The sequence below is a fragment of the Callorhinchus milii genome, unplaced genomic scaffold (assembly GCF_018977255.1).
Source record: "Callorhinchus milii isolate IMCB2004 unplaced genomic scaffold, IMCB_Cmil_1.0 Scaffold15, whole genome shotgun sequence".
Classification (NCBI taxonomy): Eukaryota; Metazoa; Chordata; class Chondrichthyes; order Chimaeriformes; family Callorhinchidae; genus Callorhinchus; species Callorhinchus milii.
This window is the reverse complement of record NW_024704756.1, coordinates 5953450-5981378: the sequence shown is the minus strand read 5'-3', so window position 1 is coordinate 5981378 and position 27929 is coordinate 5953450. Positions and strand designations below refer to the sequence as shown.

The window sequence follows — 27929 nt, the reverse complement described above, 5'->3', positions numbered from 1 at the left end:
CCCAAGAAATTGCTTTGGAAGTGAGAAATTATGATAATGTAATGGAAAAGAAAGAGCAAAGATATTCATAAAATGTTTTCAAGATAAATAATCTGATGCCAAGATGCATATATTATATTGAAGTGAAATTAACTTGCAAATACAAATAAAAATAGAAGATGGTGTGGAACTCATGCTAATCTTGTGTGATGGGCAGAAAGGCATGTGTCATGATTTTTAAACGAAAATTGTACATGAAAGTGATCACTGTTAATTTGCCCACAAACCTTACCCTGAAAGCACGAGTTCGATGAAATGAATTTAGAAAGAAAAATGTGTTTTCTCACTTACTATCTTTCATCCCAAATTAAATTTCATTTCAGAGGTAGTTCCCCAACAATTCTTTTTATGATGACCTCTATGTGAACTTGAAGGCAGCTCTTTAATAAATTGACACAAACTGCATGAAAATGAATGGGAGAACATGAACTCAGCCACAGAATGTTCCATGTGCTGAAAATCAATTTAAATGATTATGAGTGGAAAGCCTTTCATCACAATTTTTGCTTATATTAAAAGTTTCAATAAGTTTGCAGGACATCCCTGTTTATGATTGTGATGCAGTAGTCAGTCTATAGTGCAAACAGTTCAGCCTTGTATTTCAATCATTTCTGCTAGAATTGTTTGGTTTCTGATGGCGCAAAGATGACATTGTTATGGAATTTCATGGAGAGTGATCTGAACATGTACTGGAACAGCATCAGTGTTTCAGGAAATATACAGAAGATGTCAGAGCATAAATCATTTTCAGCAGAGAGCAGTAGGCATACACTGCTGTGCAAATTCCATAATTAAAGCTACCACTCCCATGTATACTCATAACTAGAGGTTATCCAGCATTTCAGATGTATCTTCCTTCAGCGACTAAACTAAAAATATTGCATGACACATAAAGGCACATCACAGAATGAAAGTAACCGGTCTCCTGAGACGAGCTACAACATTAAAAAATGGTGCACCCAAGTTATTACACACTTGAGGTGACAATTAATCGGACTATTGATTTAGGTTCCGTGGTTAACAAAAAACAATGTATTGCTCTCCTTATTGCAGTGCGCTTTTCATTTTGTTTCAGTGTTAAATGGTCCTGAATAATTATATTTTACTCTACTCGTGGTTTTCAAGTGATCTCTTTAAATGATCCTTTATTAGATTGTTGTCTTTCATACTGGGGATGACAATGGAATATTCTATGAGGTTCTAGATGCAATATTTTGTGAAATTAGCATTTAAAATGTAAGATTTATTACATAGTAAGATTTATTATTTTCTAAATGCAAACATTGTCCAATGTTTGTGTGCGATTTTGAGTTTAAGTCATTTTTGACTTTGTGTAATACTTTTCTTTTATATGAAAATTAATAAGAAGGCTCAATATTGTCAAAATTGATCTCTAATCCCTCCCCCTGCCCCCGAAGAAATTGGTTTTAGGTATGATATAGTTCCATGAACGCCCAGAGTTTTCCGATTCCTCATTTGAGGCTATCAAATTGATGTTGGATATGTCTGCCTGTTTAGGTGGTCGGAGAAAGATCCCATGAAGCTAATTCAAAAGGAGAATGGAGATTCTCCCAGTTTCCTGGCAAGCAATGCTCCAGGGATCGCTGACATGTTATTCAACTAAATAGGGCATCACAACTGAGAGCCCAATTCTGCTCTCATTGGCATTCCTGAAGCTCAGTGGTTAGAGCACTCGCCTCGCAAGGGAGAGACCTGGGTTCAAATTCCAAGCGGGGTGAAACCTTGGGCAAGTTTCCTTACTCCACACACCTGATAATAATCCCTCAAGAAAAAAAAACAATAATAAATTGGTCACTTAAATCCACGACTGTTTGTGGGACACTGCTGTGCGCAATTGGCTGCTGCGTTTCGCCCACAAATATACAGTCAATTCACTTTACAGTCTATTCTGTGAAGCGCTTTGAGACGTCGAGAAGACGTGAAAAGCGCTATATCAAATGCAAGGATTATTATTATTCAAACTTGGGTTGGGAAAACTGCAAATTTTTCATGAGTTTAGTTTTGAATTTATAGGTGAATCTGTCCAGCTCACTAATGCAGTTGCATCTACTGATTGTTGTACGACACTTGATGGACAAAACTGAAGCATTATCAGCAGTAAGGGGTCGTTTTTGATTACTACGTTTGAGAAAGTGATAGCTTATTCAGATGAATTTTTGACATTTTGTTTAAGAAGTGTACTTTGGCACATAGAGAGGAAAACATATCCTATACAACCCTGGATTCATGGTCTCATCCTTTCTATTCAGTTGAACTTTATTTTTAATACTCAGAGAAACATCTATAGAATTTTAATTCACAAAGTAGGTCAGCTCCATTTAATTTATTGGGTTTGAAATGTGGTACAAAAATGTAAAGCAATTTGTGATTGCATCAGTTTTATCTAATCTCCCTTTCTGTCTTTGCTTCCCCCGTCCTTGGTAGCTATGGGTAAACTGTTTCAATCAGGTTTTGATTAGGAGATATGCTGCTACTATGTTTGTTCTGTGGGAGCTTTACATCACTTTGGCTAATGCTGAGGCTAAAGATGTTTTATCTGGTGGTAAATTCAATAGATTGTATTATGTCTTAGGCACCCTCAGACTTTGCTGATCCTGAATGAATTTTCAGACAGCAGGCAACAAAATACAACCACAGATTTGTGACCACATTATAGAGTACCCTTTGTGTATGGGATACACAGTGAAACAATTGTGAAATGTTATTTCTCACCTCACAAGTACCATGGAGATCCAGCTTCATCACTCGGCAGGTTTAATATGAGATTGTCATTCAATCTAACCGAGTTTCCAGATTTGCATTGTTTGGTGTCAAGCATGTGAAATGTGCAACATTTATCATTGAAGATGATTGATTTTGCAAATTATTTGGCTATTTGTACCCCAATCAGTCCATTGAAAGGTGTAAGTCATACCTGATGTAAGCTGGTAAGCTGACTGTGATTCACCCGAATGTAAATGTAACCTTGGGTATATATAAGAAGAAAAGCTAGATCAAGCTAAAATAAGTGCACTCAGATAAGATATTTAGCAATGCTAGGAAATGTAGTTGGTTCTAATCATAATGACTTGGTGTGTAACTCAGAATAATGTGAGAAATGTAAGGCAATCCAATTCACATCTGATCTGAAGAAGATCTGAAAAGCATGGTTAGCATGGCTAGGTTCTAGTTGTATCCAGCAGTGCTATCCCACAGCTCATTGTTTTAGAGTTTTTAAGAAAGCAAAACATTAAATTTTACGTTTTCGAAATTCGCACCGCGATTGAAAATCCAATTTGAATGAATAGCAACTGAATTCATAAGTTTACCTGGAATATTTTTCTGAAGCTCCACTGACAACTCTGGATAAATTCACTGTGTAATGTGTAACATTTTCCTTTATTTTAAAATTGTGCACATCTGTGTTGAGTTAGCTGCCTCCCATCCAGGTTATTGATGGAATGAACGTGACTTCTTAGTGCAGTTTCAAGAAAGTGGAATGCTCCAAGGTTCTCGGTGCTGTTTGCTATTCAGTTTTCCCCATGCTAGAAAGTTCATAAGCATGCATACTAAACTTTGTTGTAATATTCCCATAGTTGGGTGCCTTGCAGATGCTTTTTTTTAAAGTGTATCTTAATATTTCTTCTTTTGCTTACACCATTCCCTAACTGAGTAAAAGTTAATTTGTTACCAGGGCTTGCCAATTCATTGTTGGTTTTGTCACATGAAGTTGTGGAAGGTGGCTCAACCTTAGGTTATATTTCCTTTGCATTTTTGATTTTCTTCCTCCCTGCACGTAAATATCTGGCGCTTGTGCATCCCTTCCTACCCTCGTATCACCAAAGTAAAGTCTAAAAATATGCCATAATAAATGCATTCTTTGAAATTGTTGGTGTAAACACATGTCCTATCTATTAATGGCACAACTCCTTGTAACATGATCTTGTATAATAGATTGCACATTTTGCGTTTGCACCCGCTGTTGATTTGATGCCACCTAGTATTTGGAGTGTTGCAATTTATGAAATCATTTTAATATCTAAGATTAAGATTGTTCATTCATTCCTATCATAAAATTTCCAACAATGTTTTTTTCAGTAGAACTGTACATCTTTCTCAATCTGAGCATCAAACAATCTAGATTTCCAATATCTGGATTTAAATGTCGTTCAAAATTTATCTCCGGATTGACCCAAACAATCTTCCTCTTTCAACAATTTGGATTTCTCTTTTGTCTTTAATAACCTCTGTGGTGTTTGTTTTTGCATGACACATCTTTTTAAGTAGCTCAGAAAGACTCACTATGCTAAAAATGTGCCTCTGAATTATTTAGAAAAGCACTATTACAATTGGGCGCATATATTTATTTATACTTATCCGATCGTTGAGATAATTCATTGATTGCTGTGATTTCAGTGATTATTCTCCAAAGCTTCTTTTCTGCCTTTTGATAGCAGTTTGTACTTTGATGACTGTGCAGATCTGTTTCTCAAGAATTCCAGTGAATTCTTAAATAGACTCTCAAAAAACTCTTCTTGAACCCCTGCATATTCAATCAGCTTGTCTCATTTCCCAGCAAATTGTTTCTCCCAGGTTTTTTTATAACCGATTTATACCACACTATTAGTGTTGATTTGCCACAAATTTTGCATTAAGTCAACACTAAAAGTGCAGCATAAAATCAGTTTTGAAGATTACACCTCATTCCTGAAACTACCTGCAGGAAATGTTTGTTTAAAAAATGTAACTGATGTCAGAAACTTAGTAGAAATCCAGCATTACTGTAGTCTATTAGAGCAATGAACTTTCAAACTCAAACTTAATATAAATAAAGTTTGAAAGTTCTACCTTGAGGTTTTGTAATCAGATATTCAAAATTCCCCACAAGTTTCAAATATGGAAGTGTGTGTCAGTCTGGCTCAGTGGTAGCACTCTTGCCTCTGAGGCAGAAGCATGTGGATTCAAGGCCCACGTCAGGATTTGGAATCGCATTGTCTCAGCTGTCACTCCCAGTACAATGTTGGGGTGTGTTGCATTGTCAGAGGTTCAACACCTCAGACAATGCAAGGTGGAGATAATAATTTTGAAATGTAGATTTCAGGATTTGCTTGAAAAGTTGTAACATTAGTTGACTCTTGGAAAGTATACTTAGTTGTTTAACTACTGAAAAGGACATTTCTTGAGGACTGGACATGTATAGCTGTAGTTTGTTTTGACCAGTGATGTCAAACTCAGAACAAACCATGGGATTGAACTTGAGATCTCCCATGTTTGTGTTTCTCAATGCAATTATCCACACAGCTATTGAGAAACATTGTCTTTTTACTTTGTAAATAACTAATTTTAACAATTCAAGCTACTTTCATTGCACACAGGTCTGCTACAAAATGGATTCCAATCCACTCAGTAATGCTGATTAGAGAGAATAATTGGAAGGACCACTTGGAGTTCCATTAAATCCCTACAGTAAATCTTGCTTAGGGTTGCCATCTGTTTGATGCTCTTCACTACATTTTAATCCTTCATGGAAACAACATTCCACTTTATTACCTTTGAGACTGTATTCAAAGATATACAAAACACAACATCCATAACAACATATTTTTGGATGTACTCAGAATAGTCTTCCACTTTAAAAAAAGGCTTTTTTTCTGAATTACCAATGAATAGAAATATCCATGTGGCAGTATTTGCTGTACTGTTGTCATCTTTGATGTAATTATGAAAAATGAGCTGTATAACTTTTGGGAAACTGAAGTTGTCAAAGATGATATATAGACTTAAGTTTTGATAGTTGTACATGTAGCTTGTATAGGTCTTATAGAGGAAGAAATGGCACAATAAATAACAGTACATTACATCAAACGTATAATTGACTCTTCCGATTTCACATCCTGAAATAATGATACAAAGCATCACTGCGAGAGTAACTGTAATTGACAGTACATATCCATGCTGAGCGCTTCTATCTAATGTTTAATGTGGAAATGTTACATGAATCACTATTCATTCATTATTGTGTACTTCAAGGACATTAGATCTAGGGCAATGAATATATGTAGAAATCAGATGAAGTAAAAATGAAGGACTTGTCTGAGACAATTTTTCCTTTTAAGAAAAATCTGCATTGACAGAAAATAATTGTTTTCTCTATTTGAGGTAATGGCAGTAGAACATTACATTAAAATATCAGAAGAGAGTGAGATTCAATGTTAGATATTTTGCAACACATGAAAATTTCTTTATCAAAACAGCATTGTTATAGTAGGAACTTTTCAGTAATAATAATAGTGCATTGGACATGACTACTCGAATGTTTTTAAATAAGTCAATTAAAATTGTATTCCTTTTGAAACTTCTTTTGAAAAAATTAGGGTTTAGAAAAACAAATTAAATAAAAGTCATGCCAACAATTGCCTCTTCAAATTCTCAGTGACCCAAAAGTTTCTTGATTTTTTCTGTCTAGCATGTGGCTTTCCAGGAAACCATGTAAGATACTCAGACCATTTTGCTGACTGTTCATTCTTGATTTGTACAATGTGGTTCCGGTGATAGAATCAACAGTGATTTGTTATATTTACAGCACAGCAGTCGTTTCCTGAACACAGATAATAAAATATATCAATAAAGAGGTCAGAACATTTATATAACCGAATAGAAGAAAATGTACAAAGATAGACAGAGGGATAGAGTTCGGAAGAGATGTGCATTTTGTAGGAAGGTCCATCGGTCTGTAAGTCGGGTGCCTTGGTATCTGGAAAAGTCATTGGAGTCCTATCCTTTGTTGGGTTGAATGCCAACCATGCTGTTTTTTAAACAAAAAGGAGCTATATACATATCATGCAGTCATTCCCCACACAATACATTTGGAAAAGCTGAGAGAAATTACCATTGTAGTGTGTAGAATCTCCAGGGCTGACACTTACATTTTTATTTTGCAACTGTAAGTGGAAATTGGAAGAATTGGATGATAGGAGATTCTGTGGCTGTGCTGCCAGCAAGCAATCTGTGATGGCCCATGGGGGAGAAGTGTGTGTGTGGGGGGAGAATCACAGCCAGCTACATGGGCACACAAATGACTCATTTGTCCTTTGTGACAAATCCATCATCACAATCTAATTTCTGTATCTCAGCAGATTGATTAAGCATAAATTTACATTGCAAAAATTGCCTAGTTTTCAAAAAAAGTTCAAGCTTTGCCACCATAAAGCACTATGATGATATCAGCATTCAAGATCTGAGGCCCTGTATTCAATAATTACACCAGTCGTCTCTTTGAGCTGCGGTTCACACTTTCAATTAGTTTTAAACCCAAACATTTAATGTTTTTTTTCCTTTTCCATTCAACCTTTCTGCTGTTGGAGACCTACCTTTTTAGTATCTAGAGGCTTAGGTTTCTAATGGAAAATGTCCATATGGCAAGCAAATATGCATTATTGACCTATGATTTTTAATTCAGCAATAATTTAACAGCAATCTATCCTCAAAACCAATTTTCTTTCATCCAGATAAGGAAAAAGCTTCAGTTCAAAAACTTTTTTGACATGTACTGAATGTTTGTGGAGTGATGTTCTGTCAATCATAGTGATATCTGGAAATGTGTAACTACAAAGCTCTGGCTAACTGCATCCTCAGACACATCACCATGACAATAGGTCTCTGCTTACAAACTGGTTGGTTTATTCCTGCAGTTTCTCACTTGAAAAGCACCATTTACAGATTTTTGTTGTTGGTGAATTCTGATTTATACGAAGCTGATTTGCGGCATTAAAATCTCAAACTACAAATGACAGGACACTACAGCTTTAAGCTCTGTCCTGTAAAATTTAGACAAAAACTTTATGCAATGAGAAGTGATAAGTTCCCAGTCTATAAATGTTTGATTTACTTGTAATATTGTAATACCTTGGCACCATTGTTCTTTTGATGTTTGTTTTTTCATCTGACTAGAACCTTGCCTAATTATCTTCAAAGGATAGTAAATTCGAATCTCATTATTTCTTGGGATCCTCTGGCTGACATATACAAAGTTAATCATGATATGCACATTGCATATTAATCTATAATTTAAATACTAATTACAGTTGTTTGTAGGTCTTCCAATGCTATTCTAATTAGGACTATAAATCTTAATTGGTAAATATTAAAGGAAAAAAAGGGTCAAAGAATCCTTACCCACCCCAACCCCCAGCTTGGGTCCATAACTCTGTCTGTCCAGCACCTTGGGACGTCCTCCAGACGTGAAAGGTGCTTTACAAATGTAATTTTGTTGTTGTTGTTGTATTCCTGCTTTTACCTTTATAGAACTAGTGTTGCAGCTTTAACTGGGGGTGGGATAGGGGAGAGAATACATTTGTTTTATTGTTGAGTATTACATTTTTAAGCATGATTGTATAACTCAATATTCTGGTTAGAATTATTTTGTGTTGATAATTGTTTGAACAGAATTATTTTGTAGAATAAAAACACAAGTCACTGGGAACATTCAGCAGGTCAGGCAGCATCTATGGAGAGAGGAAAATGACCTTTAGTCAAAAACTTGATTTGATTTCTCTGTGTATGTACATATATAACATATACATAGCTGTCATTACCAAGTCCCAAATTTACTGTAGGGAATTTTTTTTTAAAAAAAGACAATGAATCCAAATCCATGTTTTGTTTCAGGACCAAAAGTTCCTATCTCATTTTCAATCATATTTTAACATTCATATTTATCATTATTGATCATATTTACTATTTGAGAAAATAATCTCCTGCATCTTCCTCTTAATCAAATTGTACTCAATATTATTATATTCGTCTCTTCAAGTTGAAAGGTGGTTTATATCCCCTCCAATTTCAAAAGCATGTGCTTCAGCCACTACGCCCCGAGGCTCTGGAACTCCCTTCCTCACTCTCTTCGCCTCTCTTCCTATTTTCAGGTCTCGGCTGAAGACCTTTCTTTTCTACCGCGCCTTTGGTCACTTTCCTCCCCCTCCCCCTGGCTCAGCCCTGGGATCTGTTACTGTGAAGCACTCTGAGATGCCGTCTGGCGTGGAGGGCGCTATATAAATCCAAGTTGTTGTTGTGTTTACTACAAAATGTTAGCCTAACAAATGATCATTTCGTTCTGCTTGCATATTACATGTTTTATGTATTCCTGCACTATGTATGTTTTACTCAGACTAAACTATTGAAGAATTTGGTGATTATCTTTTGAGCTTTGTACGAGGAGCAGTTTTATTTGATAGCCAAATCACAGACAAGTTTTATTTTTGGCGGTTACCACAATAGATTACTCCCACCTTGAAAAAGCCCTCCCTTGATGCGTCGCAGCTATCAAGCCACCGGCCCATCTCCAACCTCCCCTTCCTGTCCAAGGTCCTTGAAAGAGTTGTCACCTCCCAGCTGCGCTCTTTCCTCTCCACCCATTCATTATTCGAACCCCTTCAGTCTGGTTTCCGTGCTGCCCATAGCACAGAAACTGCCCTGGTCAAGGTCACCAATGATATCCTGACCATCTGCGACCAGGGCTCCCTCTGCCTCCTCGTCCTCGACTTATCGGCAGCAATCGATACGGTCGACCACGCTATCCTCCTCCACCGCTTGTCCTCCCACCTCAACCTTCAAGGCCCTGTCCTTGAATGTTTTAGGTCGTACCTCTCCCACCGTCTTCACTTTGTTTCCACTAACGGCTTTTCCTCCACCCCCCGCACTGTCTCGTGCGGTGTCCCTCAGGGCTCTGTCCTCGGTCCCCTCCTCTTCACCCTCTATATGCTCCCCCTTGGTGACATCATCCGCAGACATGGGGTTAACTTCCACATGTATGCGGATGACACCCAATTCTACCTTTCCTCCTCTACCCTCAACTTCATGACCACCGATGTCCTGACAGCTGCCTGTCTGACATTGAGTCCTGGACAATAGACAACTTTCTTCAGCTCAATGTGCGTAAAACTGAGGCCCTCCTGATTGGCTCACGTCAGCGCCTCCGCACCTCAGGCACTGACAGCATCAGCATCCAAGGCTGCACTCTCCACCTCTCAAAGCCAGTCAGGAACCTCGGTGTTCTGTTCGACCCTGAGCTGTCCTTTCTCCCTCATATCCGCGCCACAACTGGCACCGCCTTCCATCACCTCCGGAACATCACCAGACTACAGCACTACCTCACCCCTCACGCTGCTGAAACTCTGGTCCACGCCTTTATCACCTCAAGGCTGGACTATGGGAACTCTCTCCTCGCCGGCCTTCCCGGCACCTCCCTCCACAAGCTGCAGGTCATTCAGAACTCTGCAGCTCGTGTACTGTCCCGCACCAGGCTTCGCGACCACATCACTCCCACCCTCGCTCGCCTCCACTGGCTTCCCATCCCCCAGAGGATCGAATTCAAGATCCTCATCCTCACCTACAAGGCCATTCACGGCCTTGCTCCCTCCTACCTCTCTGATCTACTATCCCCCTACCTACCTGCCCGTACCCTCCGTTCCTCTGGCTCCAGTCTGCTCCACATCCCCCGCCCCAACCGCCCTACCATCGGTGCCCGGGCCTTCAGCCTCTCAACCCCTAGGCTTTGGAACTCTATACCCCAGTGCCTTCGCCGCTTCCTCCCTTTCCTCCTTCAAGGCCGGTCTCAAGACCTTTCTCTTTGACCGTGCCTTCAGCTCCCCTCTCGACTCTCTACCCCCTCCTCGCTCCCTCCCTTCCCTCCCCTCACCCTGACCCTTTCCCCCCTGCTCGGGTCCTACCCAACTGTACAGCGCCTTGGGACGTCCTCCCGACGTGAAAGGCGCTCTTTAAATGGAATCTTGTTGTTGTAGATTGTATCGAAGCTAAATCCAGTGAGTGTCCAGTTATTCCCAATGAGATATCTTAAATTTGGGAAAAAAAACATAAAATATATTCTATTTAAGATTCAGTGCTTTCTTGGAAAGTGCAATTTAGGAAAGGGTGGAACTCTATGAGAAAAAGCATCCTTTACCATTCCTGCTGTATCATTTCCACTTCATTGACGCAATCCCAATGTAGAAGCCAAACACAGGCTGATTTCAAGCACACCGGCATGTGATCAGGCCATACTAATACAGTTCTCTCCTGATAACTCGATCCTTGCTTACATTTTCACTATTTTCTGTCAATATCCCAGCCACATTTATTAATGTATTTACACATATGCCGAACTTGCCACTCTGGATAACTCGTCACTGAGTCCTTTTCCCTTGGAGTGATGAGTTATCAGGAGATCCATTGTATAATTTCACTTTGGCCCGTGATAGGCAAGTCCAAAACTAATTTAGTTGAAGTTGACGAAAACTCAGAAAAAGGTTAGAGAAATATTGCAGAAAAATGTTGTGCAGGCATGAGGGATTAAGTCAGTGATGGTAGCAATTCACATGCTAATATAAAAGGATTCTCAAAGAGCACTATTCATAGATTTATCTGTTGTGAATTGATTTAGCTCAAACCTGCATATTTGAGTGGTTGCAGGTAGCTGAGGTGCTTTGATGCAGGAAAAACGTCCGGCATTAATGTTTTTTTAAAATTAGCTTCTTGCTTGACTGTTGTTTGTTGTGCCTCGGAAGATGCTCCAATTTTAGACCCAACAGCAAAATACTCTAAAGTGAGAAATAAATCACACAAAGAAATGTCATTGAGGGATTTTTTAAAAAAAACTAATGTCGTGAAAACTCTCATTAAAACAGATTAGCCAAAAGATGAATTGGTTAGAAATCCAACGCACAGTCAATTTCATTCTCTGTAAAATTTAAAGGCGTAAAAAGCTTATCTAATTTTTTTCCTGATTTTTATAGCAACTTTCTGATAATCTGTACTGAGCTGTTAATTCCCATATAAATTTGTTTAGAACTGCAAACTAATTCCCTTATTACCTTTCTGTGAATGTTGTGACAGTAATATTCGGCCGCCATAGTAGCTTCTTATGGTCTTCAATATGATTTGAGACCACACTTAACCGTCAGCATTGTTCTCATTTGATTGAAATCACACTTTGTATTGTAAAAATGGGGGAAAAAATAACATTTTGGGGTTTGAATTAATTCAACAAATCAAGTGAATGTTACTCTCATGGTTGACATTATTTTAGCCCCTCATTTAGCACAATTATTCCCATCCATAATTCTATTATGAACAGAAATGATTTGCCTGCAAATACTCAAGTCACTACACTTGACAGCTGTTACTTGTGTAGTGCTTTGAGACATGTTGACATATTGGTCCTTTATCAATTGTATAGATTATTATTATGATTATACTCCTTTAGGCATTTCCTTATGCATTGCTTTTCCTAACCCAGAACTAATATTATCTGGAGCAGTGACTTGTGAACCAAAACAGAAAAGTGAAAGGAAAGAGTAGCAGTCTCATAAAGGACATTTGTTTGCACAATGTGGCAGTTTGGCTCTGTCGTAGTGTTCTTGTCTCTGTATCAGGAGGTTGTGATTTCAAGCTGCATATGAGGATTTGAGTTTATTGGCCAGGCTGACACTCCAATACAATTCTTGACGAGTGCTCAAGTCATGTAGGTGATGTCTTTCAGTTCAGACAATAAATCAAATTCCAGTCAGCCTGTTTTCAGCCTCTTGTAAAAATCCAACGGTGCTACTTGAAAAGAGAAAGGAGTTTCTCTCTGCATTCCAGCCAAGAGTTCTCCAGATTTCTTGACGGTTCACCTCATGGCAATTCGTGAGACCTTGCTGGTGCGAATAGCTGCCATTTTTTCTGCAAAAATTGTAACTACGATTTGACAGCAATTACTTGAGAAGTGCTTTGAATTGTTTCAGTATGATAAGGTGTGACAAAATTATACGTTCTTCATTGCTGAAGGAAGTTACTGGTTTGATTGTGTTATTTCTCCAGGCTTAATTCTCAGCCCTGGGCTTGCTATCAGGAAAGTATAGTTAAGGGATTGAATGTTTTCTCTCAAACAGAGAGGAGCTGTTGCACTCTTAGATACAGGCATGGCAGCACTGATTGCCTTTGTGGGAAGACCAAATAAAGGGGAGAAAAAATAATTTCCAAATCCTAAGAAGGAAGGTGAAAAAAAGGTTCTGTCGTATTTTTCGCTTGACTCTTAACTGGAAGAACTTTCTGCAGCCTAAATAGAATCAACCAACAAAGAATAAGGTAAATACTGGTAGTTATAAGTAGACATGAAAAGGTTACATAATCATTTTTTTTAAATGTTTCCAATTTTTTAACTGCTGCTTACAAAGCTGTGCTCCTTCCTCTATGCTTATATAATTATTTAGCCAGATAGGTGAAGTGCTTGTTACATAGCACTGGAATCTGTGGTCACAAATACTTTCAGATTCCAGGACCACTTCTTATGCAGCTACTGTACTAGTTTTTTTCTGCCTTTGCCTCCTTTTCAACTTCTTATGCCCCTGGGTAAAGCAGGCCTATTTTATTTATTTCTGTGAAATGAGGCATTCACCTCATGCTGGTGCAAATATCTGCCTCTATAGACAGACTCTCCAAACCAGACCGGCTGAGAGATCCTCGTGTTGAGGGACAAAATAAGTGCAAAGGCAGTGTCTGATTTCGAGAATATTTTGTTTAGCTGTTCAACAAATTGAAAATCCCAAACTTTATAAACAGAATATTACTTGTTTCCAGGGTAGTGCCATGTAGCACTTGCATAATCTGCTCCATGATGATATAAGTCTAAAAATTGTTTTGCATCCATATTTTTTCATCAATGATTTTCGTGTGATGGCCTGTAGATGCTGTTATTGGGAAAATAGTCAACTAACTGAGCAGGAGGAACAGTCGACTGTGATTCTCTGTATTGTTACATTGAGTAAAAGGCACAGATGTGTGTCAGAGGCAGTCAAATTAGCTTGCAAATAGCGTGAGAAGCTGGAGAGTGTTTAAGTGTGCATACATTGTGTGCGTCTTCAGCTGCATTGGCAGAGCCCATTTTTATTAACAATTTGGATTAATAGGATGCTGTTTCATTCGTAGGATATATGTAAAACAAAATTTAATAAATATTTGTTCAAAAATAAATCCAGATTTACAGCTGGCAGAAAAGTTGATGACTGGTAAAATAATGGGTGAACTCATACGAACGTTGACTTGTTTCGATGGAGATGATCGCACGCTTTCTGCTGACTGGTGGGAGGCTTATTTTTTGTTCGTGGGATGAGGGAATTATACAAACCTAAGATTTTTTCAAAATGTTGGACTGCTGTCTGAAATTCCAACAATACTTTGAGTTACTTCTGAAACACAATTATTTTATCAAAAGTTGCCTTTCCTGCCTTTCTCATTCAAAAAAACCTTTATTATAGTCTTTGTTCTGGATAATACAAATTCTGCCTGACTTTTCTTATTCCTGAATTCTATTTTTAGTTTACCACTTTGTATTTGAACCCTGAGCAATTTTCTGATTCAATTGTGTCAGTCCCCTTCATAATCTTGAAAACTTCAATGAAGTTACCTTCAAGTTTTGTCTTTTTCGAAGAGAACACGCCCACATCTTTTTAACCTCGCCTGATAATTTAAAGTAACCACTCATCAAACCTGCCAGGAGCGAAACCTAGAGCCTTCTGATCTGTAGTCAGATGTGTTATCCATTGTGCCACTGTTCCAAAGTTTGAAAGAAATGTTGAAGTTTAAAGGATGTTGTGTTTATCTGAATAAATGGTTATATTAACCTTAATGAGGTTTTACAGCTTTGCCAAACATGCCAGAGAGCAGTATGAAAAGCTTTCAAACATGTATGGAAACATGATGAAGCTGTATGAAGGACTGGGAGAATACTTGGTCTTCAATCCAAAAAACATCAGCATAGAGGATTTCTTCCTTGATCTCAAAAACTTCAGGTCGATATTCTTGGTAAGTTTTGCAAACCATGGGAGCATGTCTCACCACTTCAAAAATAGAATTAGTTTTAATTTGCTGTTTTAATTTATGAAAGTACATGTCTCTAAAAAATATCACAAATATCATGTTAAAAACACATTTAACATCCAGTTAATAGCTATCTTTTTCAATTTTCCCAATTTTATACCCCGTGAGCACCAGAAGACAAGTTATTTCAATCTCTGAATATTACTTAAATTGTGCACTTTATTCTCTTAATTCTTAAAATTTTTAGTGTAGCACTGTTGTTGGAGTATGTCTTGTTCATGTCCTACAGAATACAGATACAGTTCAAAAGGTGAAAATAGCAATGCATAAGAGTTTGACATTCAATATGAATGTGTATTGGGAAAGCAATACTTCCAAGCTTGTTGGTTCTATTGATTACCATTAATGTTCCACTTCAGTGACAATGAAAGATTGTTCAATAAAATTGCTGTAATAAAATACTTAAAAACTGTCCAGTGAACATTACATAAAATAAAGCTTTTTTCCCATAGAAATTCTCCCATAGAAATTCTTGTAATTCAATTATATAATAGATGAACAAAAGGGAAATTAAATCAGTATATTGGTGTTGTCCTCCAGATGTACTCCTCTGTGGTACTCCTCTGCACCCTCTGACCTCTCTTCAAAACAGTACCCGTTGCCTTCGTTCCTCTGGGTCTGGCCTCCTCCTCGTCCCTCGAGGTCTCCGCTCCACCCTCAGCGGCTGTACCTTCAGCCACTATGCCCCGAGGCTCTGGCACTCCCTTCCTCACTCCCTTCGTCTCGCTCCCTCCCTTCCCATTTTCAGGTTTCTGCTGAAGACCTTTCTTTTCGACTGCGCCTTTGGTCACCTTCCCCCCCCCCCTTCCCCCTGGCTCGGTCCCAGGATCCGTTATGTGAAGCGCTCTGAGACGCCGTGCGGCGTGGAGGGCGCTACATAAATCCAAGTTGTTTTTGTTGTACATATATTTTGGTTTCATTTTCAATATTCACTAAATATTCAAAGAACTGATGGGAAATGCTAAATTTGACTATTTTGGCCATTTAATTTGAGATATTCCAAAATGCCTAGTATGATGCCTAATATGGTGTCAGCCTGGCTCATTTGGCAGCATTCTCATTTCTGTAGAAGAAGATTGTATGTTTAAGCCCACCATCAGAACTTTGAACTCTTAGTCTAGACTGACACTCCAATCAAGTGTTGGGAGTTTGCTGGAATGTTGGAGGTGCTGTCCTTTGTATCAGATGTTAATCTGAGGTCTTGTCTGCCTGCTCAGGTGGACATAAAGATACCATGCCCCAATTCAAAAAAGAGAAAGGAGTTTCTCCCCATGTCCTGGCCAAATCCCCCAAATAAAACTGGTCCATCACTTCATGACTATTTGTGGGACATTGCTGTGTGTAAATTGGCTGCCAAGGTCACCTCGAGTCACTATGCTTCACAGTAAAATCCTCTGAAGTGCTTTGAGATGTCTCGATGATGTGGCACTATATCAAACGCAAGGATTGTTACATCAGTTTCCATCAACCTGTGAAAAAAATGCCTGAGTGTGTTTCATTCAGGCCTTCTTTCACACTTTGGCAATCAGACTTCCTGCTCCCAATGCTACATAAATGCTGAAAGTAATACATCTTTGAGTGTAATTTAACGACAGCATAAAAAGTAGTATTAGCATCCAAAACACTTCCCCTATGTAACTTGTTGCCTTTAGTTCATGGTAGTGTGGAAAAACAAATGAAGAATTTAAATGTGCGGTGAGCTTCTGTGATTCACTAGTTGCAGCATTTCATGGCTAGAACATTATTACTTTGCTTCAAAATAGATAAATTATCATTGCTTTGCTTAGCCTGTTTTCCTGATGTACAGCAATATAAGTCAATTTAATATTTAATTTAAGCTATTACCAACCTTTTTTAAATATTTTTTTCGTAATAAATGATACGGGTGTTATTTGTAGGCAGAAATCACTCTACTTGAGATGATATTAAAAATGCACTGCTGTACGCTTGACATGATTGGGGTCAATTAGTCAAAAATCCATTTTTGTTATCCAGTGTAACTCTTGTTCATAGAATACATCCAATGTTCCTGTAATCTCTGCTATCAGTTCATTTAAAGTACAACATATCACCATAAGCTGGTATATAGATTCAATTAGCTGAAAACCTCATTGTACATGCTGTTCCTACAGTAGCCATTGATCTCTATACACTCAAAGAGGTGGCTGAGAAGCCCAATCACTATATAACATCTGCCTTTCAGTTGTATTTGACACATCTTTCTTCTTTTTGCAATAATAATTTATTTATATGGACTTCTATAAAAGTTCATTTTGCTGAAAAATCATATACGGTCAAAAACAAGAAACCAGTAGGGACAACTGCTATTTCAAACATTTTCAAAGTTCTTTTGATTAGACCATAACAAAAGTTTGCCTTGCTACTGATATTGATTATTTCTTATAAAAAGTTAAGGACCTTGTCATTCAACCTAATGGATTTTGAAGGCTTTGCATTTTGTATGCAAGAGCCCTCTGGACACAAACGTCTTCCTTAAAATGTGTGCCTTTAGTGCTCCTTGTAAAATGTGTTCATAAGTAGTAAAATAAATTACTGAACACAAAAAAACTATTTTAGCGAGATTTGAAATTTATATCAACCATGAGCAAATTTACTTTTTTTTTATTTGAATTTACATAACAAGAAAAATTGTAGAACCATGAAAATGGACTCTGCTGTGGCTGCTTTCCTTACTACTTTTTTCTTCTTTTGATTTGGACTACAGTCACACATAGGATTGACTGAGGTAGAAAAGAGGTTATGTTTCTTGCTGTAAAAATCTAATCCTGGGTTTAGCTTTTTTTGCCCCAAATTACCAGAGCTGCCACAGTGGCACTATTTTATGCTAAACAATGCAGTGAGCATGCACTTTAGTTTTATGGCAGGTTCGACTGTTGCACCTGCCACAGTCTGTATGTAGTAACCGAGTTTTCCCTTAAGATGCTCAGATGCATGTGATGGCATCACACACTACACTTTATATATATATATTGTATATAAATATGGTATATGAATGGTATAAACATAGCCAATTCTGTTGCATTCACCTTACAGAGGCAGCAAGTTCCGCACAAAAGTGGACAAACCAATAATAAGGCTCTGCTCCTTTTGCCCCCTTTAATTTTGCAATCCAGCACATTCACACTGGATGTTGTCATCACCCAATATACTAGTTGATGATTTTGTAGGCATGTTGACAACCTGTGCACATGACATTTCCAGCACGGAACTAGGAATCTACTGGAAATGAAATGCTATGGAAGCAGGCGAAACAGCATCTGATGTCAGCACATCCATATCGCTGCTGCTTCTCTCACTGCAGGCTGTAACGGCATTGTAATTATAATTCTTAAAGCCCACATTATAAATGGGAGTTAAAATGAATGCAGGATATCACATCAGTGATTCTACTGAGTGAGAGCTGATCCCACCCTCCCCACAGGGCTCAGCTTAATATCTTATCTGAAGGATATTCCTTTAGTACAGAGTAAATTTCATTTAAAATAAACAATGAGCATTGAAATGCCCCTATGTGTTTTTGATATTTTGGTGCCCAAATATCTGTTTGGGACATTTCATGCAAAACAAAAATGACTAATTTATTTGAACCAAAATAGTTTTAGGGCTTGCGTGTTGCCAAAACCAAGAGAGGTTTAAACCTATTTAATTTCTGTTGTTATTGTTTGTGTATATTTTACATTTTGGTCCTTTGTCCTTAATATTCTGCCTCCTCTTGGCTTGAGACTGGATTCCAACAATGTCACTACCTGCCATTGAACTATCTCCCATTCCGCAAATCAACAAGGATTTGGAATCTGGCCCATGCAATCCTGTTATCCTTAATTCCTGTAAAATTTGGCAAGTTATCTGTCAGTATTTCAACATTCAAAGACACTGTCTTCAAATCACTAATAACCCCAAAGCAGAATTTCATTCTTTTCTGGAGGTACAGTGTAGCCTTGGAAATAAAAATGAAAAACAACTGTAACTGAATTCTGTGAAAATAAATATCAGAGTCTGCTTGCTTTGTATCTATACTGAAACTATTGGAATTACAATTCTAATTAACACATTATTTTATTACACTTCTATGTGTTGTGAATAAAATGTAGCAACAGACTGACTCTATGATATGTCCAGAAAGTGAGGGAGTGGGGATAGCTTTTGGGTATATTTCTGTTCTTATTCTGTTCTGTCTGTTGAGACCTAAACTTGGCAGCAACTATCCAACATGGTTGAAATAACTATTTTTACTGCTTGGAAATGTAGCATTTTAAATTGGAAATCCATTAGTGCCTTGAATTGTAGCAGTGGCTTTAGATTCTATTTCATCAACTGCTATCACCGATAAAGTGCATGGCTTGACCCAATATAATGCTTCCTATTTTGTCTCTCCTTTGAACTTGTGTTTAGTATTTGCTTCTCAAATTCCAGTTTTTACTGAGAATTTTATTAACAATCGCAATGCTAGGTGGCACACGCATGAATCACAATCAAGTCCATCTGTGGGATTATGTACTGTTTTGCTTTGCTCTGTGAATTTGAGGTTCTTTGGGGAAGCTGTTCTGAAACCTGCTTGGGTGTTGTTATGATAGCAATTGAGCATGTCCATATAAATATTTAAGAATGTCTGTGTACCTGCATTCAATAGTTAGTCTCTGTGCTTTATTGTTTTAATGATGACATATACACAGGTAATTGCAAGATAAAAATTCAATCAGCAGATTGTTTGGTGTCATTGCTTCACATATTTTTCCTGTTCGAACAACATAGTTCATAGGTCTCAGATCAGCATCCATTGCTTCCACACTGCTCTGACAAGTGAGAGAAAAAATATTTCAGTGAACAGAACCACTTTCAGCCCATGGGCATAAGTTTCAATTTATTTTACAACGGTCTTCTGGTCTTCCTAACGGAAATATTAAATATTTTTGGCATCATGCCAAATCTTGGCCTCAGAATTGAAATAAATTGTAGGAAGACCTGTCTTGTAACAAATTCACAATAAACACCTCAGGGTGCCTTTTGGTCCGGTACAATTTTGCAAGTTGTCCATTTTACCTAAATTTCTAACATTTATAAAATAAAAGTGAAAATTTTAGTCTTTCATGCAAATGGAGGCTCTTTGCTATTAGTAAGGAAGTTTGCATGAAACCAGATTTGACAGTCAACAGAATAAACCATGAATAATTTGCTGCTCTATCTGCTGAAATGTTTAAAATCAATTGATGATGTGTTACCATCACCTTGTGCTCCAGAGAAAAAAAGATTTTATTCCTCACCAGTATGCTGCTGCTGAATATGAAATGTGGAGGCCCTTAGCTTAGTGGTTAGAGCATTCGCCTCGCACGTGAGAGGTACTGGGTTTGAATCCCGGCAGGGTGAAACGTTGGGCAAGTTTCCTTACCAATACGCCTCTGTTCACCTAACAGTAAGAAGGAACCCGGTTGTTAGTTGATTGGCGGATCGCTTTTCCAGGGGAACTAATTCCCCCCCAAAAAATTTGATCACTTAATCCACGACTGTTTGTGGTGAGGCGCTAATATTAAATGCAAGGATTATTTTTACCATTAAATGTGTTTTTGACTGTTACTAATATTTTCAGGTACTGATAAGGATTGATGATTAACATAAATTTAAAGGTTAATGTTACTTCTGAAATTGATTAATTTTGTATCAATCTCACAATTACCTTTTCCAAATAGTTCTTGTTGTTGCACACAGACGTGCTAATTTTAATAAATTTAAATAGTATTTTTTAGTTTTTTTTCCCCAGATTTCCGGTCTCTTTCAATTGCATGTGGGCAAACATTTTATTGGGAAGCTTGTGTTGAATAGTGTGATTCTGTTTATTTTCTATATTATCAGTTTCTTTCCTGGCTCCAAATTGTCACTGTGAAGAATTCTGTGCACGTGTGAAGTGTCAACATTTTCCGATTCAATATAAACCAGTTCTTGAATACAAGTGTAAATGTTCCATTGATGAGCCTCTTACTGTATATAGAGTGGCAACTAGGGCAAGTGTCTGGCATTTTGTACTCCGAGCTAGGAAAATAATGAATGATATGGTTGAAAACTAAACTGAAAAGCACAAATAATAAGCAGTTGTGGGAGTCTCATTGTGGAGGAGGAAGCGAGATTCAGACCTGGAAACTGAAGAGAGGGGTGGGGGGAAATAGTTAGCTATATTCAATTTTCAATACAAAATGCAGGTAAATTTGTTTCATGGATTGAAATGTTGAATTTGTGATAATTAATGTGTAAAATCTGTCCTGCAATATTCAAATTACGCAAAACTTGATGTAAAACCAAACAGTGAATATGCAGTGATTTTTGATAGTTAACTGCAGAAGATATTTCTGCAAAAGTAATTTGATGCAACAAATTAAATATATAATTCACACTTGATTGGTGTCCTTGTCAAGCTCAGTTTTAACATAGGTTGAGGATGCAAAATTACTACCAAGCAGACTCACAATTAAACAAATTACACAAACGAGCATAATATCCAGGATATTGAAGGAGTATTCTCTTCTTGCCCTTCCCTTTTCCTAGTTCATCTATGTTCAGATGGCAAATATTATACAAGGAGTACTTTGTAATGGATTTGCCAATGGAAAAGAGATTGAACATTCAACACACTGAAGATTAATATTATACAAAAGAAAATTATCCATGAAAACTGAACAAGCAAATAAAATGCATCTGATCTTCTATCAGAAATATTCCCTGCAGACATTTCTTCCCCTTTAACCAGTTTTGTGCTTAGAGCTCAAATGCTTTTTTTAAAATTTGGCTTTTATTTTGGGGGGTTTCTGAGCTTGCTCTTAAATTGTTTTTATTTAATCTTGTGGACCATCAAACCTCTTTTCTTTTTCCTTTGGCTTCTGGGTCAAAGCAGTGTTAAACTGCCCGAGTCTGGCATGGCCACTGATGGGCTGATCTAAAACGTATAGTAACATTCATTTATTTTATTTTATGCAAAAATCCCATTGTAGCTTCCAAAAGGTTAATCGATTACATTTCTCTATTGTAATTGCATATTTGTTCATTCAGGTAAGGGTTTATGCATGGCGGGTAACATCTAATATCTCAGTGTTTGTAACTTAATCAATCAATTTAATTATAGGTTACAGGCAGGATTTTTAGAGTGTCTTCTGCACTTAGGCTTGCAACAATGCTGTTGCTTGCAAAGTCCCACAATTTGCATCCCAACTCTTTGAATGAAACACTCAACTAACCTACTGCTGATGTGTGTCAATCAAGTTGCTCATGTTTGAGGCTCAACACCTGCAAGATGTAAGGGATTGCAAAAAAGCAACTGTAATTGAAAAAATCCAGTCATTTTCACCTGAACAGTTAATATTTTTAAGTCATCGCAGCTATGAGTCTCTGATTGTAAATCGATAGTTTTCAATTGAAATATTTTTCTTCTCCATTCATCTTCCCCCACATCACCCATCTCAGTAATGCTCTTCTATATACAGCAATCTTGGATATTGCACAATATTTCTTGATTTGGCTCCTGAAATGCAGACCAAGTAAATGCTATTATTGAAATTCAGCCCAGCATTTACATTGCTTGGGTTTTGAATGACTTTGACACATTATTTGCAAATGCAGACAGTGTAAATCACAACATTAACTGAAATATTGTCATTTATAGTTTTTCATTAGAATGGCTGTAGCTCAAAAAAGAATTGTCTGCCTCCCTTATGCGTTTATAGTTCGCAGCTACTGCAGCTAGCATGTTTGCAACGTATAAAACCATTTTATATTTCGGAACTTGAAATAAGGTGTTAAACGTTTGCCTCTTACATTATCTTCCAACTTCCAGACAATTAGTGATAACTCATTCTGTAGTTCAGTGCAATCCCTAATGTTATTAAAAATAACACGAAACCCCACAAACTACCTTTTATTTTTATAATCTTTGCAAAGATGATAAAATCTGAATATCATGCGATTTGCTCTGACCCTTTTTCATGATTCCATTACCATTATTTGGGCAGATAACAGGAAATCCAACTTCACAACAACAGCAAGATTCCATTTATAGAGCGCCTTTCACGTCAGGAGGACATCCCAAGGCGCTATACAGTTGGGACAGAACCCGAGCAGGGGAGAAATGGTCAGGGTGAGGGGAGGGAAGGGAGGGAGCGAGGAGGGGGTAGAGAGTCGAGAGGGGAGCCGAAGGCTCGGTTAAAGAGAAAGGTCTTGAGACCGGCCTTGAAGGAGGAAAGGGAGGAGGGAAGGCGAAGGCACTGGGGGATAGAATTCCAAAGCCTAGGGGCTGAGAGGCTGAAGGCCCGGCCACCGATGGTAGGGCGGTTGGGGCGGGGGATGTGGAGCAGACCGGAGCCAGAGGAACGGAGGGTACGGGTAGGTAGGGGGATAGTAGGTCAGAGAGGTAGGAGGGAGCAAGGCCGTGAATGGCCTTGTAGGTGAGGATGAGGATCTTGAAATCGATCCTCTGGGGGATGGGGAGCCAGTGGAGGCGAGCGAGGGTGGGAGTGATGTGGTCCCGAAGCCTGGAGTTACAGGAAATTATGCGTACAGGAAACTGGCCATTTTACCTTCAGAGTTGCCGAAAAAGATAACCTTGCCTCTGGAGACAACCTTTTAATGTAAAAGCAGCGTAACACAAAACATTGTGACAGATCTGGTATATGTCAATATAAAGTGTGATTCTGCTTTCTTTCAATTCCAATAGCCATGAACCAGGTGCTAACACAAAAGAACAGCTTGCTCACTTGATTCACTTGCATCTTTTACTGTCATACTTTTCTGCAGTTCTGCTGACTGTATCTTAATGATTATACATAGTGTCCCGCTGTTGTACTATCTAAAGGTATGGAGCATATGGTAAATTTCCAACTTATCTATCAATTTGAAAGATCGAGCCTTATCCCTGAACATCAGTATTCTGGTACTGGTCTGTTGAAGGCTTCAATGATTCATTTGTAATTACCTTGGGCACTTGAAAGCCCTTGACCTGATATGACATGGTGCACTTCTGCATAACTAAGATAATCAACGTATGATCTTCCACCAAAGTTCTTGTTTTTTTTATGATTCTTGTCAATATTTTCAAATTACATTTTATTCTTTGCAACCACAAATGTGTATGTACTGACGCATATTTGTTACGACTTGTTTGTGCAGATGTACATAGTTCCTGATCAATTTCCTTTCACTTGCTTGATGTCATTCTTTTTGTATTTTATAAAATAGAGTGGAATGCGCTTAGGCAGACCCTGGTTAATTCCGGATGTTGGGTAAATCGAACACAAGTCCAGGCCCAATTTATTTGTATTGTTACCCGTTTTAAATATGCCAGTTGATTCGGATGAAATTCCGGTTAATCCAGACAAAATGCCCCGCTGGTCGCCGCTGAATGCATTCACTCAGGCTTTCTGTGTGTCGAGCGCCTCCATTCAGTCATGAATGTGTTGCACTAATTGCCGTTTCCAATTATTTCTGAACTCCAAGCAAGAATAAACCAGTAAGAGTCTAGCAAGCAAAAAGAACTTTACCAACTATAGATTTACTATTTGCAATTCTCACATTCAGTATTGAGGAAATAGCTATTTTCATAATGTGATTAAATGTACTGAACAACTGTTTGTGTGTTAAAGGTCAGAAAACAGCAAAACTATTTGAAAAGCTGTAATGCTGTAATGTAGAAAATTCAGAGAAGAACTGAACACATTAAGTTAAAATGAGTTCTATTTATATTCTAGTTAGGACTGAAATCTTCTTAAAACTGAAGTCCGATTCCCTGTCCAAATTTTGAATTAAACGTTTCCCTTCAGTCCTGTTTATATGTAAATCTGGACTAGGGTTCATTTTGGAATTCATTTGGAAGCAATGCAATACAAATCGGCGCCAGATTTACAGTGCATTTATTTTCCTTTGCCCTTAGCATCCACCCGTTTGGTTTATAATCTGTTCTTCCTATTGTGTACTCCTTCCTAGTCTAAAATTAAATTGATGGTGCATTATCTAACATGCACGTAACTATATAGCTCTTGCAATGCGGATGCACTGAAAAATTACAACTGGGGAACTGCCCTGCTGGGAGGCAGCAGTATAAACAGGCAGATTTACTTTAACCATGTGGATTTGCATATTCATCTTAGATTACAATGGGATTCAGCATAAACATGCCACAGTTCTCACGCACATTTGCTGTATTGATTTTACACCCTTTTTTAACTTTCTAGCAGTGTTGATTTACAGCAGCTATTTGAGATTCATTTAAGGCCTATGTTTCATTCTTTTAAAAATTCTATCTGTAGCTCAGTGGTTAGAGCACTCGCCTCGCAAGCAAGATATCTGGGTTCGATTCCCAGCAGGGTGAAACCTTGGGTAAGTTTCCTTACTCCACACACCTGATGCTAATCCCTCAAGAAAAAAACAGTAATTAATTGGTCACTTCAATCCACGACTGTTTGTGGGATACTGCTGTGCGCAATTGGCTGCTGCGTTTTGCCCCCAAATATACAGTCAATTCACTTTACAGTATATTCTGTGAAGCGCTTTGAGACGTCTAGCAGACGTGAAAAGCGCAATATGAAATGCAAGGATTATTATTTTATTATTTTCAAGGGTTTCATTAATTTTTGATATAGCTGTCATTTTGTACACAGCAATAAAATGTCTGAAATCAAATGGAAACGACATGTTCAATCTTAATAACTCATTTTCCTATATCAGTATTTCTGAAAGCTTAGTGTGATTTATTTCACGTTTTTCATTTGAATAGTCCTTTTTTTAATGAAGCATCGAACCAATTTCAGTATAAAGTTGGTATAAACATTGTTTTATTGCACAAACTGTTAGCTAAGGCATTCTCTTACAGCACACTTAATCTATTGATGGAAGCCCTAATATTAATGACAGACAAAGGTAATGAACACATTATTGTGAAGCATAATCAGAAATGGTGGTTTTGATCCACATGTGCAACAAAAGTGCAATCCCTTTTGAGACAACTATTGTAGTCATTGGCAGCTAAAGGTCCCACCTCCATCTAATACAATAGTTAGTGTTGCTGAAGTCAATGATCCATGCTCATTAAGCTAATAAATTTTATTGTGTTTTTACTGTAACTATGTATTGGGGATTTTTTAGACACAATTTATAAGAGAAGCAAATTTTTATTTGCTGCAAGTTTAGCATTTCACACATACAGAATGTTCATGTATGAATGATATCTTGTAACTTATTCAGTTTGTAGTTCAGAAAAAATCTCCCACAATCTTTGAATTGTTTGAGGTAGCAAAGCAAAAAGTTCACGCTGAGTTGGTGTAAATATCTGATGTAAATCTCTTGCTGTTTCTCATATTGAGTAGGAAACATTATGGTTCCTGATGCAGAAACTGAATTCTAACTGGTTAATCTATTTGCTTCAAGTGTGTGTGTGTGTGTTTGGGAGTGGGTATAGAAGAGTATTGCGATCCCATTCTCAATCTCATTTCTATACAATTACAAGTATAAATTGTGTGGAAAATTCTATACTCTGTTTCATCATTCTGGATCACAAGTAAACCTTTATATGTAAAATCAATACTCTTGTGAAGCTTGTCAGTACGACAGTTGGAGAGTATTGAAACTGTACCATCAGTGAGTAGCTGTTTCTAACCCCTTTGTGCTGGAACCACATTCTGAAATCATACACCCCAGCTAGCAGAAGGCTTTTATAGCCATGTCTGCATTTAAAATAGTGAACCCTGTGAAGTACTTTGAGATATCCTCTCGATGTTAAAGGTTCTGTATGAAATGCAAGGATTATTTTTTATATGTTATTAAAATGTGAGGATATAATCACAAACTGAGCAGTAGGAACTATTTCCAATGCATCATTGACCAAGACTGTTATTGGTTTGTGATGCAGGATGCACTGAAAGAAAACATTAAAAGAAGAGAGACAGAGGAGAAGATCAAGAGAGCGAAACTGGCAAAGGAGAAAGCAGAAAAGGAGAAGTTGGAACGGCAGCAAAAGAAGAAACAACTCATTGATATGAACAAAGGTAAGATATTGGCATCAATACCGAAGATTATAATTTGTAGGAAAGTATGAAGATGAGACACTTTGTTCATTGTTTTCCTTCGCAAAATTCTATCTAAGTTTTTTTAGGCCATTGAAATCGAGAATGATGAACTAAACATATCTTTTCTATCCACTGCACACAACTGAAAATTTTGCTTCTAGAATATGCAGCATTAATTGATTGACATCTATTGATCGAACATGGAGTGAGCCTAATCATACAGTTGTTTCTCTTCCCTTCATATTTATTTCTACACATTTTGTTTTTTTAAAAAGAATTGTGCCTGTAAATAACATTCGGCGGCCTGGGAGAAGAGGCAGTGGCGGAGCCGGGCGATGTTGCAGTGGTTGGGGAAGGCGAACAGGTCATGGCACAGAAGTGGGGTAGAAAGGACAGTGAGGGTCAAACCAGGCCATAAGGTTCCCGGACTGGCTCACTGAGATAGAGTGTGCATCCATAGATGGTGATGCTGTCAGTGCCTGAGGTGTGGAGGTACTGACAGGAGCCAATCGGGGGGCCTTGGTCTTGTTAATGTTGAACGAGAGAAAGTTAGCTCTCATCCAGGAGTTGGTGTCTGACAGACATTCTATCCTGGAATCGAGGATGGAGGCAGAGAGGTAGAGTTGAGTGTCATCTGCATACATGTGGAAGTTGACCCCATGTCTGCGGATAATGTCACCAAGAGAAACCATGTACATGTTGAAGAGGAGAGGAGCAAGGACAGAGCCCTGAGGAACACCGCATGAGGCTGCTGGAGGAGAAGCCGTTTGGGAGACAAAATGGAGGCAGTGTGAAAGGTAGGATCTGAACCAGTCAAGGACAGCACCATGAAGATTGAGATGAGAGGCGGTGGAGGAGGATAGAGTGGTCGCCAGTGTCAAAGGCAGCAGGAGGATGATTAGCCAGAGCCCTGGTCACAGA

At 38.0% G+C, this 27929-nt stretch overlaps 1 protein-coding gene across 5 annotated transcripts in view; it reads left to right on the top strand.

Moving 5' to 3' along the window:
• The window catches only part of diaph2 (diaphanous-related formin 2), a 275153-nt gene that overhangs the window by 185266 nt on the left and 61958 nt on the right, over window positions 1-27929 (top strand). For all 5 annotated transcript variants that reach the window (XM_042340670.1, XM_007891859.2, XM_007891858.2 and 2 more), the window contains 2 exons: window positions 14713-14877; window positions 26852-26987. In XM_042340670.1, coding sequence (XP_042196604.1) covers window positions 14713-14877; window positions 26852-26987 — 301 coding nt within the window. The remainder of the gene's footprint in view (window positions 1-14712; window positions 14878-26851; window positions 26988-27929) is intronic.